At 42.0% G+C, this 20,747-nt stretch overlaps 1 protein-coding gene across 1 annotated transcript in view; it reads right to left on the bottom strand.

Annotated features, from left to right (window-relative positions):
• The window catches only part of WWC2 (WW and C2 domain containing 2), a 105,572-nt gene that overhangs the window by 15,592 nt on the left and 69,233 nt on the right, over positions 1-20,747 (bottom strand). Inside the window, exons 12-19 of the mRNA XM_025207589.1 lie at positions 19,830-19,953; positions 14,675-14,752; positions 14,509-14,595; positions 10,737-10,929; positions 7,370-7,534; positions 6,463-6,575; positions 5,442-5,640; positions 3,156-3,320 (exon numbers count right to left, since the gene is read on the bottom strand). Of these exons, the coding sequence (XP_025063374.1) occupies positions 3,156-3,320; positions 5,442-5,640; positions 6,463-6,575; positions 7,370-7,534; positions 10,737-10,929; positions 14,509-14,595; positions 14,675-14,752; positions 19,830-19,953 (1,124 nt within the window). The remainder of the gene's footprint in view (positions 1-3,155; positions 3,321-5,441; positions 5,641-6,462; positions 6,576-7,369; positions 7,535-10,736; positions 10,930-14,508; positions 14,596-14,674; positions 14,753-19,829; positions 19,954-20,747) is intronic.

Raw genomic sequence — 20,747 nt, 5'->3', positions numbered from 1 at the left:
GGCCGGGGGGCGGAGCCGCTCGGAGCACAGCACTGGTGAGCACAGCCCGGCGGCTGGAGGTTCTGCAGCCCCAAGGAACTAAGCCTGGCGGCAGGAAGTGGTGGAGAGCCAGTGGTGAAGCCACTTGGACCACAACCCTGGTTTGGAGCGCAGTCCTGGCCAGTGGCTCTACCCCACCTCCTACTGCCAGGTTCAACTCCGTGGGGCTGCGAAGCCTCCAGTCACTGGGCTGTGCTCACCAGGGCTGCACTTGGAGCCGCTTCGCCACAGGTTCTTCCCCGCCTCCTGCTGCCAGGCTCAGCTCCATGGGGCTGGGGGAGCCGCTTGGAGTGCAGTCCAGTGGCAGGAGGCAGGGAGAACCAGGGCTGTGCTCCCAGTGGCTCCGCCAGCCCCATGGAGCTCAACCTGCCCTTGCAGCGTTGCTGGACTTCTCCTGGGGGTGCAGGCCCCTAGATATGTGCATGGGATGACAGGAGACTGCCGCTGCTGGTCACAGGCTACGCCCAGCACCGGTCCCAGGCGGCAGTGGCAGCCTCCTGTCATCCTGCGCGCAGATCTGGGGGCTCACACCCCCGGGAGGAGTCCAGCACAGCCCCACAGCCCTCCCAGGGGTGCGGGCCCCCAGATCTGCACATAGGATGACAGGAGGCTGCCACTGCTGGCAAGTGACACGAGTTTTGATTTTAGCAGTCTGAGGTGCAGTTTCCCAGAAACCCCTGCACCTATCTCCTTGATACTTGACAGGCTTCGTGCCCTCAGAAGGGGCTACCATACCTGCAATTTTCATCCGAATCAGGCAAGAATCAACAAAGTTATAGGCATTTTCATGATTCTCCTTTATAGCCTGTGGGCAATACATTGAAAAACATTTTGAAACAGCGAAATAATTTCAACGAAATGAAACGGAACAGTGCTTTGAAACTAAACGAAACAGTGAAACAGAAGTCAAAACAAAATGGCACTGTTTCGCACAGCCCTAGTAACAAGCTACTGTGTAGTCAGCATCACTAAGAAGCTGTCCTGGGATGCTACCATGAAGTCATTTAGTACTTCTGTATGCAAGTACTAAATGACTGTGCAGTAATAACTGCACAGTCAATGTCTCGTATAGATGTGGCCCCTCAGAAGGGGTTGGGTGTGGGCAGTGGGAAGAGTGACAAGCAGCCTGTTCTAGCACTCCTTGGAGAGGAAGCTACAGCTTTTGAAATCTTTCAGCCAGAGGCATACATTTGTCCTGTGGCTGAAAGGTTTCTTTTATGAAATGTTTTCAAACGTTTCACTTGGAAACATTTCAGTTGTCATGTCTGTCCACACCCTTAGACAATCAGCTCTTTCCTCAGAAAATCATATTACAGTTACAGCACAAACCGAGTGGTGCAAATGGTGGAAGATCACTCATGCTACTGCATCAATATAGTCACTTATTACAAAATTAGCATAATCCACAATTTAATCATTCACAGGTTACAATATATTACTGAAAAGTGTCTTGTGGATTGTTTCATTAGATGAGCTAAGACAAACTGCCAAAGCTCTGTCTGGGTTATTATCTTGTTTCCAAGGTTGAGTCTGCCAGTCATCTGCCTGGGGTCTTATCAACAGAACTGCAAGAGAAAAGCAATTTGCTCTGGGCATTCACCTGTCCAGTAAGTAATATCCTTAGTCCTATTTAGAAGGAATGTATGCATGAATATATCCCCTTGCATTATATTCCTACTTCTCAGCAATCAGGACCTCTGATGGTTGTATTCCAGGAAGAGCAATCTTTCTTAATTATGCTGTAAATACCATAGGCAGCCTCTCATAGATCATTTTCAAGTAGATAATCTATTAGTGTATCAATGCATATGGTGGCAGAATTCAAAGAAAACGACATAGTAGGCTTTAAATATCTATCTGAAAGATTTTGTTCAGTTCTTTAGGAAAGGGTATTAATAAATATGGATTGCAGAAATTCGACTGCTGAAACCTCAATGACTGACAAACCGAGAGCCCTAAAACACACAAGTGCAGCACGTACATGAAAACAATGAATATGCAAGATGAATATACTTCCCTAGGGAGAAATCAGTCTTCCCACCACAGACATTCTGCTGTTCACTCATCACTGACTATAATGATCATACTTCAATATCTAAATGTTTCTTAATCACTTTACAAGGGAGACTGCCAAAGGCATAAGTGAGATTTGGGTGCTCACTTGCCCTCTGTGCCTTTGAAAAACTTCCCCTGTATTGATTCCTACACACTCCAGATGAATTCCTTCAAACATCGTAAGAGAAGAGATGCATTATAGAGCTAAACACACTGCACCCATTACTCAAAGGCAGGGAGTGAATGTCAGTAGGTGTCTAGTCAGACTACACACCCACCTGATGTTTTCTTTTCAGTGTCACACTGCAGAGAAAGGGAGGAGGGATTGTCTAGGGATTTAGGCAGTAAATCAGGCCTTGGAAGATCTGGGCTATTTCTCTATGTTCACCACAGGTATTAGTATAATGCTGTCTAGAGATACCTAAGCTAGCTTGTTTGGGTACCAGAAGCATAGCTATGTCAGAGGGATGCTCTGCTCTGGCTAATAGACCCTGCTTCTCAGTTGCAACAGGGTTTCAGAATTGCATTGTAAAGATGCTAACCATACTACCCAATTTGAGGTCACATTAAGCTTCAAGATGCAATTTAAAACTGATGGTGGCCAAGCTCTTTCCAAACTATGTTACCTTTAAATTGTATGTTATTAGAAAATGGTAATTCTGGGATTGCTTATAGTGAACTCTTTCCTAACAGGCTCCACAGATCAGGGACAGCTTATTTTAGTGCACTGCTATGTGTGAATTATAGCTCTGCTCATGCAATGAAACCTACCCCTGTGCAGACAGCCACCACAAGACTTTTCATGCTGGCCCTCTGTGAAAGAGCAAATTTTACCCTTAATAAAAAGATTCTGTAAGAACAAATAACTTCAAGTATAAGCCCATTCCATTGCACTCAGTGTGTTTTTCTGAAAAATCTATGAAAGTGCATGGATTTAGCTTCTTGCAGGTGAAACTGGGTTTTTCCAGTACACAAGTAACTCATCGTCATAAACATGTCACTGCCAAGGAGTTAAATGACTCTTTAGTTAATGGCATTTCACAGAGTTCTTTTACTCTTACCCTACAGATGTATTGGTTCCGCTCGCCTGGAGAGAAGGTTTGTGAGCGTACTATCATGCTGTTTCTGACAAAAGGACGCTGTCTAGAATTCAAGCTGGCTCTGTCCTTGGGTCGGACTGCCAGGTTCTCATTAACTGCTTCCTCAGTGTTAGTCTCTTTATCAACCTGTCAAAAGGAATTTATAAAAACAAATTACACACACACAGATACAAGACAGATAAAATCTCTGTGCATCTTACAAACAATGTGTTGTACCCCCACACCACTACCAGTGAAATCCAACGCAGAAAACAAATTAATTTGCATATAATTGAATACTGCAGCATTTAGTTAAGTAAGGCTAGAAGACAAACCTCTGTAGGTGTTTCCTGTGCCATATAAAATTGTCGTTTTCACATGAAACTTACATAAAGCCTTCACTAATCTGTAAATCATAACCCTGAAAATGTTTACTATAGGCAAGCCCTTCAATTTGTAGGTCAGAGATTCAGACCAGCAAGGTTGTAGTGCTGTGCTAGAGGAACGGCTGATGCTTTCATGAACCCAAAAGGTCACTTGGGAATTCCACAGTGTCCTGGCTCCTGGCTTCCCTAAAACAGAGTGATCAACCTGAAACAAGACAAGAACACTTACTGCTGGGGCTGGGGCACCCTGGATCTCCCATATGACTGCTAATCTGCAAGTTCAGTACTCTGCACTAAAGCTCTGTCCTCAATATAGGTGAATTTTTGAGTCCTGCTATGCTCCCTTTACTGTGCCACTGAAACATCTAGGGTTCTTCCCCTCTTTTTTCTATTATGAAGTTGTTCATTCATAATAAAACTATCACACACAAACTATTAGTGCACTGTCATAGGCTGCTCTGCTCCTGACTTACTGCTTAGTCCAAGCCTCTACTCAGCAAAATACCTCAGCATGAGCCTAACTTGAAGGAAGGTGAACACTGGCGTCTCAGACATGCAGTTAATACCTTGATTAATAAGGCCCATGACCTGGATCTGCCTGATACCCAGAAGGGTCCCAAAGCCCTTTGAACTGGTGCTCGGTCTATTTCTCTGCTTCCTTCACTAATTGGGAGTTTATGACAGCTCCAATAAGTTATTATCAAGTATCAAAATTTGCTGTTAGGAGGATTTTCACAGAACTAAGATGTCGTTCTTTGCTGCTGCTGCTTTTGTTTCCCTTTCTTTGACACATGGAACAAATACCCGAGGCATATCCACATAGCTACATATTTTCATTAAGCCTTTTGGATTTGAGAATGGTGTTGCAAAGCGATATTAGTTTTAGGATTTGTAACTTGACACCTTGGGGTATGTTCATTGAACTACGGAGATTTCTGAGAACAGAAAGATATTTTTTAAACCAACTCCCATTTAATAAGGATATGGAAGCAGAATTTACTACACATACTATGTGCATTGTGGCCGATTTGAATAGTGTAAAGGATACTATATATTTTGGAATTTCCTCTTTTGAATGATTTACTCCTCAGTCTAAACAACTTTTTCCATTTAAACTATTAAAACTAATGAAAGATGTAGAGCTGAGTCTCCTCATTCCTTCAAAGGTCTGAGGGCTTTTTGTTTGTTTAATTACAAACTTAACAGAAGAATTAGAAAAAAAGGGAATAGATAGATAGCTAGCTAGCTAGATAGATAGATATCTTAAACATTCATAAGCTTAAAGTTATTGCACTGATTTTCTTCCCACTTGAAATCTTCCCTTTGCTCAAGAGAAGCCAAATGCAGACTAAAGTTTTTTGTTCGATTTTAAGTTAAAAGAATTCAAGTTTCAGAGGGAGCACATGGCAGGAGTTTACTACATACACATTAGTGGTTCTCAACCTTTCTGGACTTGAGGCACCTCTCCATAACTTTGTAAATTAAGTGGCACCCAGTTTCAAAAAACAATTTATATATTACAGTACTTCCTTCCTTGCAGGGACTCGACAGTTGGGGTAAGGGATCATGCAGGCAGGGACAAGTCTGAGCCTGAGTTTATCTGCTTATCCCCTCACAGCACTCTTCAAAGGATCTGGTGGCACCACAGGATGCTGGCTGAGAATTACTACTTGCACAGCTCAAGTGACCAAGCTAATTTTTCTCAAAACTACTATACCAAAAATGCTATAATAGAAATACCATGACACATTTTAAGTTTTCAACCCTGATTACAGCAGATATCAAGGTAAAGGGGCATGCATATAGTTCATAATGCTAAAAGGTATCTTCTAACATGTATGCGGTATGTGTTAGGGAATCAAAGTCTAAAGTAAATATTCACCAGATTTGGTACTAGGGCTGTCAGTTGATTGTGAGAGGCATCAGCATGGTTACTTTCTTCCTCATCCTTGTCTTCATCTGTGGCTGTGGTGTCAGTGTGTAACCCCAGGTTATCTATACATTTGCCTTTCACTGCCAGTGTAACTTCATCCTCCTCTTCATTCACAATTTCATCAGATGCCTCTGCTAGCATTTCTAACCTATAAGAACAAAAGTAAGCCAAGTTTATCTTTAAACTGACAAGGAGCACTAGATAAAATACTGGAATGCCCAGGTCCTGCACTTTGTACAAAAGGTATATTGTCATCAATGTGTTACCTTGATTAGGAAATACAAGATTAAAGTATCACCAAAAAAAAAGCTTTCAAATAGCTCATATGACTGCTTTTTTAATTACATGCTCCAGGAAAAAAACCTGGACAGCTCTGTTACAATTCACCTTTGAGAACATTTTTAAACATGCACACTAACTCTGATAGCCACAGGCTGCTTTGGTGATAATTTATTGCTCTCACAAACCTCATAAAAATATCTGCAAGCCCCCATGCCACCCCTCTGCATGACTGTGTACTAATGAAAAGGAGAAAGAGACTGTTCCTAAATTCCAGAACAGATATAATACTTCAGCAAGAAACCTTTTCCACTCAGACAAAGTTCAACTGCTCCAAAAACAAGAGTACCAGTCAATGGTACATAACTCACAGCAGTTTCTCTCCTCCCCACAAATCCTGTTCAATTTTATCTCATTCACTCATATAAATAACCTATATTGGTTGCAATAAAACTGAACAACTAATATTTGTCATGCGACATTCTGGGGGATGTTCAGTGAAGCAGTAAATACTGAGTGGATTTCACAGAACTATACTGGAACCACCAGTGTATTTTGTAATAAACCTAAATGAAAATAAATTAATTGTCCCTGCAGAGGACCTAAAATGCTTTTCCTGGAAAGCAAAGTGCTTGCTTTCCTAAGCCTAGCAGTAAGTTTACAGAAAAAAAGAAACAAAGAACAGCTTTACCAGTCTTCTTCAGGGCCCCTCTGCTCCTGCTCCTCTTCTTCCTCTTCAGCTAACTCCTGTTCTACTGCTTCCAACTCAGCAGATGTCCTCTCCAGGAGAGCTGACACAGCATCCTAGTAATACAAATAGGGGAAATGAATGCAGAGCTAGATGACACAGTACATTAGGTAAAAAATGAGAACTCTTGCAAGAGCCATATTTCCCTGGCATTCCCTTACATCAACAAAATGTGGCTAAGTGATCACAAGAAAAAGGCAAACTGCAAACAATTAAGTTTGGGATCAGCATTCCAAGTATATTAACAACTCAACATTTGTGTTAGTGTGAAAGCACCCAAAAAAGTACATTATGTTTTTAATAGGGTAATGCCATCCAATATGCTTCTCTCCTGCTGATTGATTACAATACCCAAAATAGAAAGAGATCGTTCTGTTAAAATCATGTCTTGAGGCTTTCTTGAGAAGCAAGCACATAACTGGAAGGTTATGACAACTGCAAGGGTGTATATATAAAGAGCATTTTTAAATGCAATGGAAATATTAGGACAGGAAATGAAAAACAAAGCTGTTTTGAAAATTAGCAACGAAGAGAGAGAGCCTACCTCAATACCAACAACAAAGCAGGAAAGAAAAGTCATTTGAACACCGGAGCCAATCCTGTAACCTATAATTAGGCCCCAATCCTACAAACACCTTTGCATACGCTTGGAACTTCTACCCCATATGAAACTATTTGGAATAAAGACAAGCACATGCACAAAAAGTGTATGCATACGTGGGGCCCTCAGCCCTCCAGAAGCCAATGAGTGAGGATGACCGGATAAGAAGCGTAACTAAGGAGGATTGCCTTCTTAGGATTACTACCTTTCTTTTTGCTTTTACTGAAGGAGCCAAAGAATGTTACTCACCAAGTCCAATGAGCCTGATGACTGCTGTTTTAGTAGAAATACAGATTCCTCAATTTGTATCTTGTTTTTATTGCCTTGAATTTGCTTGCAAGGCAGCAGGTTATACCACAGAGTACAAGTCTCATTAGAAAATGATAAATCTGCCAGGCTGATCTGAGTTCCAGCCTACATGGAATGAGAAAGGGAAAGAAAAAGTTTAGATAGGTAATTTTTCCTTTATGACAGCTGAAAATTTATTCTATGGTATTTTTCATGTAAATGAATGTCAAAATTTTGATGCCTATTTCTGGCTGTCTCACAGCTCAAAACACATTGGTTTTTTCCTCCTGGTGATGAAACAGATTTTAAAAAGCAAATGAAAATACATGCCAGCTAATTTACATTGTATAAACTCCCTCGCTCCTCTTCTCCCCCTTTTTCGCTCTCTTTTTAAAAGTAATTGATTACAATACCCAAATGATTACCTATTTTAAAAAGTGGGGGGGGAGGGGGGCAGGAGAGGAGCTTTCTGAGCCCAATATAAAGAATTAAATTAAGTGGGGGGAGGGGTTTTTGTTCTATAAAGAGCTTTTGAAGTTGGCTGCAGAGTGAACCGTTATGCCATTGGCAGATATATACATAGAAGGTACTCAGGTTTATCTCAGTTCATTTCCCAGCAGGTAGTGGGGTCCATTGCAAAATAAAATCACCCACACAACGGATACTAGTTGGTAACCTTAATGGCAGTGTCAATGAAGACACAAAAGTAAACAGTCATAGAGACTACACTGCCCTTTTATTCAGGGAGGGGAGGCATTCAGGTGAGAATGGCTGAATACCATGGGTGAAACTTCCACTGCTGCTGCTGGGTCCACGCTCTGGAAATAAGCACGCTCTATTTTAACCTCCAGAGCCACCTGGGCACCTGCTTGGCTCATTTCACTGACATGCCAGATACTTGCCCCTTCTGCAGTGGGAGAGAGCCTGACACATGTACATGGAGCATATCAGGTTTCAGCTCCTCCTCTGGCTCCTTTAGGATCTCCTGCAGAGGTTCTTGACTGCACTTTCACCCACTCTCTGTTTTTATTCTTTCCCTGCCTGTGGTTCTACAAAGTTCAAGGACTTTCTTGACCACCTCTTCTTGGAACTGGCCTCTGAAGATGGCCATCTAGCCTCTAGAAAGAGGAAACTGAACAGAAGTATTTGGCAACTATGGGTCTCTGCATCCCTCACATTTTAAGCACAGATTGTCTAGATGGCATCCAGTGAATTCTTAGATGGCTTTATTCCTGTGCTTAGCTATAAGCATTGTGCAGGGCTCTCTGCAAAGTGCCCTTCTCTCAGTCCTTCATTTTTCACTTTGTCCCCAGCACCCCTCCCCCTCATTTCTTTCATTCTTTGTACTCTGTGAGCTGCTGTGTTCTGGATGCTGTGCTCACGCCCTCTGAGTAGCCTAGTGTTTCATAGTTTTGGTCGACTCTGTCCACCAACCCAAAGGCTATCCACAAGCGTTTAATTCACTTCCAAAACACAAAGGCAAAACCCCTCTGGCCTGGCCTGCTGAAATCTATTAACTCCACTAGATTCTGTTTCTAGCATCCTTTTAAAATGTAATAAGGAAGGTTGAAAATCATTTATGTCCCACTATGCTACTAATCAGACTCATGGTGAGAAGCCAAATTGAAGTTTACTGTCTACAAGATAGGTCTAAATTTAAAAGATTTTTTTTTTTTAGAAGTACTGCAGTTAAATTACATATAGTCCATTCAAAATTGTAGAAGAACTTAAAATAAACAGTCTACTCAAAAACATGATAAATCTCAAACTAATAAAAATACATTTATCTGTAAGTGATTGAATTAGAGGTGTTGAGATTACAGATAACAGTTCTGTTTTTTTAAAGTATTTTTTGTTCTACTGAGTTTTGCTATATTTTCCTTGCCAAATACATTTAGTTCACAGTATTATGTCTACATGATGCAAGTAGGGTGCTGACAGACATGGGAAACCCACCATTTTACCAGATGAGGAAGTGTGTTAGTTTGACCTGACTCCCGAGTGTCTGTATAGATTAGGCGCTTCAGAGTGGCTTTTTGGTGCTTTTATCTAAAGTTGATTCAATCAGCTACTGGATAAAAGCACCAAAAACCCCTTCTGAAGCACCCGATCTATACAGATGTTGGGCAAGTCAGGTCAAACTGATGCAATGCTTCTTCTGGGCATGCACTGTGCTCAGCGCAGGGGCGCACTTGAGCTGAAAATAAAGCACTTTTTCATTTTTTTTCCATGCCTATAAGCAGCTATACTGATGACTATGAATGTTAAGCCAGTAGATTAGCATTTAAATATTTAAAAACTTTAACATTTAGACACTCCATCCTCACAATGAAATGCAAATGTTTTTTAAAATCAGTAATCAAAACAAAATATGATAGATGTATGCAAGACAGCTCAAGAGAGCGCTCTGGTTCAGGTAATGGCAAGGGTAAAATATGGCTGCCTATTACCTGAACCAGGAATCTCTCTTGATCCCAAGAAGTCAAGGCTATTTTTCCATAGGCTTTGAGATTCCCTTTGGCATCATGCACTAGATATTATCAGTTCATATAATAGAAAATCCAGTTTTTAATCAGCCGTACCTATGCTAAGAGCACCCATTTTCAAATCCACCTTCACATGGTAATAATAGTGATCAAAAATCAAACTAGAGAGAGAGACTTTAAAATAAAGCAGTCCACTTCTTTCCATGAATGACTCCTAGACAGGAAATACTTTTTTGTCACTTTCATACAATGGTAGCATTGACAGAAAAGAGAACAAGCTATTAGCGTAATGATGACGGCACTTAACGTCAGAGGCAGGCAAATGGATAATGTCAGCCTCCTGTATCCTGGCTGATAAATGTTAAGTCTTTTTATTTCAATGAAGCATACTAGACTTGAAAGAGGGAACATAATATAATCCACAGCGATATGTGGAGAATTATTTTATTTTACATTCCATACAGTGGTTTATGTTGTGTATCAGTTTATTGTATATTCTGTGGACCTGATTCTGCACATCAGTTTTACACTTGGACAGCTCCACTGACTTAGAAAGAGTTAAGTACAATTTCTATCTACAGAAAGGACTGCAGAATCAGGCTATTCACTTGCAGCGAAAGGGCGATAAAATTCATTGTGGGACTGTGCAAAATATTAAAACCGGGCTTTTAAAACCGCTCTCACCCAACATCAGATGGTACAGACATGGAATTGTATATTAACAGTGTGATGTGCTGCAGAATTCTTAAAGTGTTGCAGACTTCTTGAAGCCTCGTTACCAAAAGAAAATAAAAAACCCAAACAAATGCATGCCAAGTGAAGCTAATAATAAAAATGCATACCAGGCATTCTTCCCGACGAGTTCTACTGGCAGAACAGACATCTACTCTCAATGTCTTCTGCTGCAAAACTGCTTGGGAAATAGCTACTCTGAATATCTCATTGAAGAAAATGCTTTCCATAGCAGGATGGACTTTAGTGCGGAACAGACAGCTGATGTCAGTTGAAGATGGAAGTACTGCTACTCTAACATACCTGAAGGGAACAAAATAAAATGATCCACATGTGTACCAAATAGCACCTTAGAGTGCACTATTTACATTACCAGATCATTCACAAAGCCCCACCCTAATAACTTTTTAATGTTTTAGCCCTGTAATTTCTCATGCACAACTGCAGGGAACACAATGCTGAGTACTTGCCAGCTGCTGAAGAAAAAGGTGCATCACTGCAGCTGCCTTCCACCACAGAGGGAAGCTGAACACAAGGACTGAAGGAAAATTGCATGCCAGGAAAATAAACAGACAAAAATTCAGTGGGAAAGGAGAGAGGAGAGGACTGATAAATGAAACTTCCCACGTTGTACAACCATTTCCCAAGTTATTTCTGTTGCTTGGGAAGATAGTGACAGATGAAGTAGGTACTGCTGATTCGATACTAAAGCAAAGGATTCATTTGGATCAAGTGAGAGACACTGAAGATTATGCCACAAAGTGGGATACATTTTCCTAATGGAAACACAAAAGCTAGAAAGCTGAAAGATTCTTTAGGAGCATGAGGCATTGGAAAAGAAAGAAAGAAAAGTCACAGTAACTTAAGTAGGGTGGCAAAATGCTGTCCCTTGAAATTCTCAAGGAAATGAACATGAGAAAAATGGAAAACTGGTTAAAGGGGCGATAATAGCCAAAGAAACAGAGCAGCAGTATTAATCTTGAGATTAATCTCAAAGGAGAGAACAGACTTGCAAGTCTAAATTAAAACACAGAGAATGTGCTGAAATGCAAATGAGGAATGGGTTTACATAATATTTTAAAAATTATGTTGGTATTATTTGTAGTAATAAATGACCCTTTCACCACTGGTCTCATGTAATCTGATGGGTTTAACACTATACTTAAAATAGGTTTGTCTATAACGTGGTTACTAGCACCCAATCTGATACAAGTGAACAAAGGCTAGTCCAACAGAACTCAAGCTTCCATATAACCCATTTGTGCTTACTGACTTAACTGAGAAGTTATTAGTTCTCTATCCTTTTTCACAGGCTTCACCCCTTTTTGTATCCTACTTGGTACAAAAAACTATGCTAAGTTCAACAGTCATTGCGCCCATGGCCAAGAAACTGTAGTTCCCCATTCATTGATTTATTGTCTGATTTGAATCCTGCCTTTCTATACTCCTTCCTCTCTCTTTTCCAAGACACTTCACTTGGACCTCTTCGTTTATCCATTATCGCACTTCAGGTGACTTCATTGTTACTTCACAGACAGTCTCATCTTTTGACTTCTATTCTTATGTGGAAGGCGCTCAACTTCTATTCCTACAACCTGTTTTTATGGATGCCATAACTTTACTGTTTACCTCTATAGCTTACAGAGATGCTTTCAACTTATTTTTTCCTAAACAGTTTAAAAACTGTGAAATCAAGGTTTGATAAAGTTTATCATAAATATCAACACTTCTACAAATTAAAGCAGCCAATAAATAAAGATCTACCTAAGTCGGGGTGAGCGAAAGGGATTTTTGTGGACCACTCACAACATGCAGAGCCAATTTTGTGGCAAGCTTGGCCCTCACCACTGATTGGCTGAGGGGCCCCAGTGACCCCACCCCTCGCCACTGACTGGCTAAGATGGCTGTCCATTGTACAGCCCTGCCCTCTGCTACTGATTGGCCAAGAGGGACATGGCTGCGCGACAGGCAGCCTTCTCAGTTAAATCAGCAGCAGGGGTGGCCAGGTGGTGGGCACCTTGGCTGTTCCCCCAACACAGGCTCCCACTGGGGAGCCAGCATTTTATTTTTAGTAAGGTTTTTTGGGTGTTTTTTTGATTTTTGCAGACAATGGCCAATTTCAGTTTCCACAAAAGCTGCAAAATTGTGAATTAAGTAGGTCCCTACCAATAATAAGGTATCATTTTCTCTAAATTAATATTATCTCACTGTAATACACTTTAGTATTAAGCACATGAGAGTGAAATTGAGTTTGTTGATTTTTTTATTGCACAAGCTAAAATTATAAATATGGTCTAAGTAGTTGGGTTTTATAAGTTTTATATACTTTAACAAAGCAACAGCGGTGTTAGTAATAGATTATGACAATTCATGATTCTGAAACTGACCATATTACTTTTAAGTCTTTTTTGTGGACTAAAAAATAAGCCCAAATCTGACCTTAATCCTTCCTACGATCTCATGCTAAAATCTTGAATCTACATTTCTTTTTCTTTTTAATCTTTTACTATCACTGTACACATTGCTGCTATTTGTTCCTAGCCTGGTTTTGGATTAACTCTGCAGACAGTCCTATTTACATTGTAGAAGCATAGAGAGATAGTTAGCTGTGTTAATCTGAAGTTATACAGAAGGCAGGGCAAAGTGGCACTTTTTAAACTAACTTGTTCACAGGCGTGAACTTTCATAGACTACAGTCTGCACCTCACAAATTAGGCTACAGCCTATGAAAACTCACGCCTCTCTGAACAAATTAGTCTACAAGGTGCCACACTGCCTTGCCTTATACTGTATTTTAACCATTTTTCATCTCAACTATGTCAATTTCTTCTGTTAGTTTTCCTTAAATTCTAGATCTATAAGCTTTGAGAAAGGCTACCAGTAGGCACACAATTATTCACAACAAAAAACAAGCTCATACCACACACATCTTCCTTCATTTTCACAGTTTCTTACTGATCTGTAAATCCAATTAGAAATTATGTTCTCTTTCAAAACAAAACAACCCCCCCAACCCCCCCCCCAAAAAAAAAAAACCCCAAACTCCCCCAAAACCTCTTTTCCATGGGCTGGCTTTATTCTACCTTTGATTCTAAAAAATCTTACAACAGCAATGAAGTATTGCTGCACCCAATTCACAGACTGGAAAACAGGTACGAGTTGTGCATAAAGTACCACAGCAAGTTAATTAGAGATGGAAACAGAAACTGGGAATTGGACTGGATAGAATCTTTAATCCAAGCCCCCCACTCTAATTTCTATGAGCTTTCCATTTTATTTCTTCCTTCTTTAGCCACTTTCACTAGTCTCATCAATATGTCTTCTACTTTTGTTACCTATACCTCTGCAATCTGTACAGCATTAACTTTAGCAAGGCCCCAAAATGTTTCATCACACCTGTAGCTCTTCAAGTTACCTTTAATGGTTTATGAAGTTACTTTTAACTCCTGAAAGTGGCCTATTTAACAAAATTTTACATAAATATAGGATCATGTGTTTGAACAGAATTCTGAGCACTAGCATGGAAGATCATAACAAAGAATCGTTTTACCTGCTGTTTTTAATAGCTATAAAATACAATTATACAATATCTGCAAAGTTACCATCCCTTCCAAAAGAAACTAATGATGTATAGTCACAAAAAACATTTTCTGTTCCATTAGATACAATTATTTTTTTAGTGTAACATGAAAATATATCTATAATATCCTGCTCTCCCCGCAATTAACCTGGCATCTGTAAAATTATGTAATATTACAGTCTGAAAAGTTATACGTAGAGTTTAGTGCTGTTAAAAAACAAAGTGAGCCTTTCCCTGAAGAAGCTGTGACATTATCAAGGCTCAATACTTCAATATAATTGCTCAATAACTGTATTACTTACACTTTGGAGCTGAGGGGGACAGAGAAGGCAGGAAGATTTCTGAGCTGGGCTACAATTATCACAAAGCTTGAACTGATTGCGTCATATCTGTTAAGGTATAACAAGAGGATGAGTGAGTTGGCCACAAGCTTTTAAATATAAAGTTTCTCATTTGCTGGTGACCTACCTCAGTCCTACTCGTATCTGGGCAGCCTCTAAAATTGCGTCATCTTCGCTATATATAACATCTTCTGTTTCATTTGGTCTACAGCAAATGAGCAAATAAGGATATATAAATACAAGGATACAAGAATAAGAAAATGATAGTTAACAAAAAAGCATAAGCTTCCTGACAGACTGATTTAATTACATATCTAACCACAGCAGAACTAAAATTCTCAGCATCTGTAGTACAGTGACTAAGGACAGACATTAAGCTAGTTATCCCAAGTGGTACAGGAATGGTGAACACTTACGTATGCTAGATATGTTCAGGGGAACAGAAAAATAATTGGGGCCTGGGAATGAAGAAACATTTGACCACATGGAGACTGGACTTGAAATACTGCTATTAAGAATATACGAGGGCTGCAGGCTTTGTGCAATTATGCAAATAAAATATGCCTTTCCTGAATAACCTTCTCAAGCTTTTTGTTGAGGGATCTCTCTGGCCCTAAACAAAGAAACAGAACCACAAAGCTGTCCTAAGGACTTTCAACACAGATGTATCCTTACTGAGATGTACTGATTGTAAAGCTGAAAATGATCATTGTGGCTATCTGTTCTAACATTCTGAATGATACAAGCCAATTAGGTCATTTACTGATGTGAAGAATGATGCACACATGCAATATGTCAAGACATTATGCCATTATTTTGTCATACAGACTCCACCCTATGTTCATAACACTTCCTCCTCTTTTACCTCCTGCTTCCCTTCATGGCTGTTGGCTAACAGAGTGGGTATTTTTATACTTTTCTCTCCATCTTTTGTTGTTAGAAATACGGGCTTTTCTATATGGGGAAGTTACTGCTCAATAACTTAGGGTATACATTTGTAATACATTAGCTTTTCCACTCTGACTCCTGGGCATGAACAAGTTTAGTAAAAGCATCAAGACTACTTATGCAAGGTAGCTTACTTTAGTGCCTTGCACTTAGTACAGAGACAGGCAATTATTTTAGCTGGAGGTCTGCTTAATGAGGCTTGGTGAGCTTTCGAGGGCCTCATGGGTAGCCCCGCCCCTTGATAGCTGCCCTGCCCCCTGGCCACCATCTTGGGACTGGAAGTCCTGCCCCTAACCCCTGACCTTTGCCACCAAAAGTCCCTCTCCTTGCCTACCAGAAATGCTCCTTTTGGGGGGGTGTGGGGGGAAGAGGGTGTTGCCATCTTAGAACCAGAGAAAAAACAAATCATATACTAAAAGTCAAACACCTACTATAGCATATTTTAGTTTTATTACAGAAAATATTTTTGTCATGATTTGTGTTTGCATATCATATATAGGGGTGATTGCATACTAACTCAAAAATAAAGTCTTAGTCTTGTATATTGTGTGGGGGGGGTGTATGTGTGTGTGTATGTTAGGATGTGTGTGTGTGTGTATGTATGCTGGAGTATGGGTGTGTTTGTGTGTGTATGTATGGTGGGGTGTAGGGGCGGTGTATGGTGGGGTGTGTATATGGTGGAGTGTGGGGGGTTTATAAGAGGATATGGCTGCGTGGGGCATTAGGGTATGTTGGGGGTATGTATATGTGGGGGGGGTTGTGGGGTCAGGATGTGGGTGTGTGGCATTTGTGGGGACCCCTCATACACTCCCTCCATGGTGTGCAGCCCCTGCAGGTGGCAGCACCAGCAGGCAGGGGCACTTGGGGTGCTCATGCCTAGCGCAGGCACTGCTACCTGGCGGTGCATCGCTTTGGCCAGTACTGCACATCACAGCAACTAGCACAGTCCAGCTGGGCCACCTCCATCACTGGGCCTCCCCCATCACACACGTGCAACTCCCGGACTCACATGACACCAGAGGGAAGCTCCCTGCTGCAAAGGTCCTGGAACTCTGCCAGAAGTGGAGGGGAGCCCTGGCCCCTACTTCGCTCTGGAGTCCCAGGACCTGTGGGGCAGGAAGCAGCAAAGGCAGCCAGCTCCAGCACGTGGAGTTTCCCTCCAGTGGTGTGCGAGTCCAGGAGTTGTGTTTGTGCAGCGGGGAGCCCTAGCAATGGAGGCAGCCTGGCCAGCTTGTGCTCCTTGCTGCAACATGCATAACTGGCTGGAGCTGCACTCTGCTGGGTGGCAGCGCCTGCTCCAGGAATGAGAGCCCCTGCCTGCTGCTGCTGCGCACCATAAAGGGAGTAGGAAGGGGTCCCTACACCCTAGGCTTGCCAACCCTCCCAGATTGGCCAGGAGTCTACTGGAATTGATCTCCCAGTGACTACTGAAAACAATCCAGAAGATTGATATTGTGAACTAGTTGAACAGTAGAATTAATGAGTAGGGGTGCATTGACACACAAGTCCCACATCGGATCAGCACCAATATAAGAAAAACTGACAGTCTCGGCAATCGGCTGATAATGTCACCGATAAATGCCCCATGCATACACCCAGCCGCAGCATGGTACGCAGGTGGCCAGGAACGCAGCCTGGCAGTGTAAAGAGTAGCCAGGTATGGCTGGTAAGTCTGTTGTAAGGGAAGAGATGTGGTTGGGGAATTGAGGCCACAGCAGTGAGGGAGGAAGTGGGGCTGGGGCAGGCACTGCAGAGTCGGGACAGAGTGCAGGACAGAGCTGTGAGTGGCTCGTCCTGAGGGCGGGGCACGGGGAGGGGATGGTGGCTCCTATTGCTGCATGCACCCTGGGAGGGCATGGGGGGCGTGTGCCCCTGGATATGTGTGCAGGGCAAGGACAGGCTGCTGCTGCAGGCTGGGACTGGGGACGGTACCAGGCTCTTCCCAGCAGGGGGCCTGGGCTGGGATGCACTTGGGGAAAGGTGGTGGCTGGGAGGCAGGCTACAGTGAATTTTGGGGATGCTGCAGCCCCCACCCTCGTCCCAGCACCGCTGCCGTCCTCCCAAAGTGCAGCCTGGCCCAGCCCCGCGCCGGGAAGAGCCCAGCATCACCCCGGCCCCAGCCTGCAGCGGCAGCCTGCCCTCACCCCATGCACAGATCTGTGGGCACATGCCCCACGTGCCCTCCCAGGGTGCGCGTAGTGGCAGGAGCCACCCCCACCCACACCCCTCTGTCCTGCCCTCCGCCCCAGCCATGCAGTGCCTGCCCCTGCCCAGGCCCCCACTCCCTCTCTCACTGCAGGCCCCTGCGCCTTTCCCCAACAACAAACTTACCAACCAGATGCTACACTCTAAGCTGCCCGGCTGCATATCAGCAATCAGACTGGTATCAGCCGACATGGCTTATTAAAAATCGGCCATTGGTATTGGCCCAAAAAATCTCTATCGGTGCACCCCTATTAATGACATTCATGTTGGGAAAAAAAATCTGGAATACTTTCAGTTAGAGTTGGCAACCCTACCACATATCCCCTTCACCCTCCCTCACATGCACACCCTGACCATCCGAGCTCTGCAATGCCACTGCCTACCCTGGGCAGGGGCTCTGCACTGCCTCCAGCCCCAGCCCCACATTCTGTGCTCCTGCACAGCTGCAGCTCCCCTGCTGTCCCTGCCCCCGCCCTAATTCTTCCGTACCAGCTGCCTGGAGCGAGTGGGACCTCGGGGAAGCTAAGCAACTCCCTCGGTGGCTGCAGCAGCCCTGCCCGGAACCTGCATACTGGCTGGGCCAGGCCCGGCCAGATGTGGCCCACAGGCCGTATTTTTCCTGCCCCGACTTAGTATGTGCTCAGTGTTCACACTGGAAATTCCAGCAAAGTACATAGCACACAAAGTACATTCTAGTTTATTGCACAGTGCCTTCCCTCATGTAAACAAGCCCAAAGAAAGTGGCTTCCTTCTTTTCCTTTTTCCTCTGCTGATTAATGGTAGGCATGAGAGAGATTTATTCTCTCTTTTGCCTGCTCAACCATCCTTATTTGGTGGGAGAGGTAATGAACCTAATGGAATCTATGGGCTCTTCACTTCCTGTGCTTGTAACGAGCAAAGTGTGGTTTATTTATGGCCAACAAAGACTAAGACTAAAACAAAGAGAATTAGCTCTCGTCAAGCTCACAGACTTCATGACTGCACCTGACTTGATAGCCAAAAGGGAAGTACAACAGAAGCAAATCACTGTAATGTGAAGTAGATAAGGACTGAAGAGTACTGGTTGAAGTAAAGATCCACCATTTATGATTAGACTGAATGGGCTGGGAATTCTCAGAAGCTGTTCTTGTAAAAGGGTGCGAAATGGTAGAAATCCCATAATATCATGTATGCTTTCTCTTATCTACCTTTTTATTTTAGAAAGCCTAATATGCATTGAGAGCTCTATCAAAAGCAAATGAAGCCTCACTCCCTCTGTAAAACCATAATGCATCTTTTTTTCACCCTGCCAGAAAGGCAGCTGTGGCTGCTACTGAGCCATCTGCATATGCCATATCATGTAAAATATCTGATTAAAACATGTAATATGAAATCCCCAGAAAGATAAGAAGTTCTGAGTATCATGAACATACAAAAATTGCTGATGTGAGAACAGGAGATTCTAGAAACTTGTCCTTAGTTTCTGGTACAGTTTCTAATATTCCTCAAATGCTGTTACCTATGCTAAATTTTGTTTATTGCTCTCAATGCTGAGAAGGAGCTATTACAATACGCAAGGATTTGACAAGCCTCGGATAAACCTGTCCTCAGTCAAAAAACAGCAAGTGCAAACACTTCAATTCCCATTCAATTAAGTAAAATGTAAACGTCTAAGCCTAACTTTGAATATTTTAATATGAATATCAAAATTTGGAAATTTGTTCTCTCTTCTCTAGCTCTTCATAAGGAAGAGATATTCAAATATGTTAATATAATATTATTATATTTAATATAATATTAAAGTTGCATAGATAATTATATACATAAAAATATCAGGAAACACAACAGCATTTATTTAGCTATGTGGTAGAACCTGCATTGTTTATACATAAAATTTTTGGTTAAGATATGATTTTTAAAGTAGGAATGGAAGAGACTTTGTTAGCACAACATGGCCAAGCTAAGATTCCTAAAGCAGTGTTAATGTCTGTGTTTCCAATCTTTGAAAAGTAATTCTATAAGGCTGCCTATTTTGTTGAATGGTTTTCCTTATACATGAAAAGAAAGGAAAAACAGAGAAAAATCTCTTTGGGCTGCAGTGTTAGCATTTCAGTTCCAGTCAGAGAAGTTGCATTGTTTCTTAAACATACTGTTTCACAGAAGCTTCATATACACCACTGTCTCCAGCTACAGATTCATCAGACACTGCAGCAGACACACAAGCTGCTTTTTCCTCAAGCAGGTGACTTACTGCACTTCTCGGTAAGTCGACACCTAAGCAAGAAAGAAAGAATAAAATTTAGTACTAGATATTAATCATCAGAAAAAGACAAGTGCACAGCACAGAACATTGCCAAGTTGAAAGCAGTGACCCTTAGCCGAACATCACGGAGTAATTCTGTTCCACACCACTAAACAGATACAGAATGTATTAGTGTTAACACATATTCTGGTTAGAGGTTGTTATGTCTAAACTGATGAGCTTGAAAATGTATGGCTGTTATCCCCTTCTGAAGCACAGGCTTCTATCACCCTTATTAGTCTTTATCTTGAGCTTTGAACCCACATTTACCAGCTTTAAATTCTCACTGGACTAACCTTTCAGCTGCACATGAAACCAATGCCCATGACTACAGTCTATTAAAAATTTAGAAACCAGAAAGAAGCTTCAGGTACCCTTCCCCCTTGCCTGTGAAATCCCTACTAGAAATCCCATTTGATTTGAGAGGAAAAATGCTTAATGCTCTCATCAAAAACTTTTGATGCTACAGAATCTTTGGTACCGACTACTACTTATTTTTAATCTCCAACTCGTACTCATATGCTGGTGTCCTGCAGCGAGCAAGCAGCATTCACTGAAAGCCGCATTCTACAATGTAATAAGTTGCAGGCCTGTGGAGTTCTTTTATCTGCCAAGGAGTGAGGATATTGGTATGCGTTACACCCCCTCCCCTCCTGAGTCATGACTTTACATCTTGTTAAGATGTTTAAATTTTAAGGCTTCAGATTAGAGGATTGATTGCTGCATTTCTACTTTTATTTGTGGCAGTAGGGATGCTTTTTCCTTG

The sequence above is a fragment of the Alligator sinensis genome, unplaced genomic scaffold, assembly GCF_000455745.1.
Source record: "Alligator sinensis unplaced genomic scaffold, ASM45574v1 scaffold354_1, whole genome shotgun sequence".
NCBI classification, from domain to species: Eukaryota; Metazoa; Chordata; order Crocodylia; family Alligatoridae; genus Alligator; species Alligator sinensis.
The sequence above is the reverse complement of the archived record's forward strand: the minus strand, read 5'-3'. Positions and strand labels throughout refer to the sequence as shown.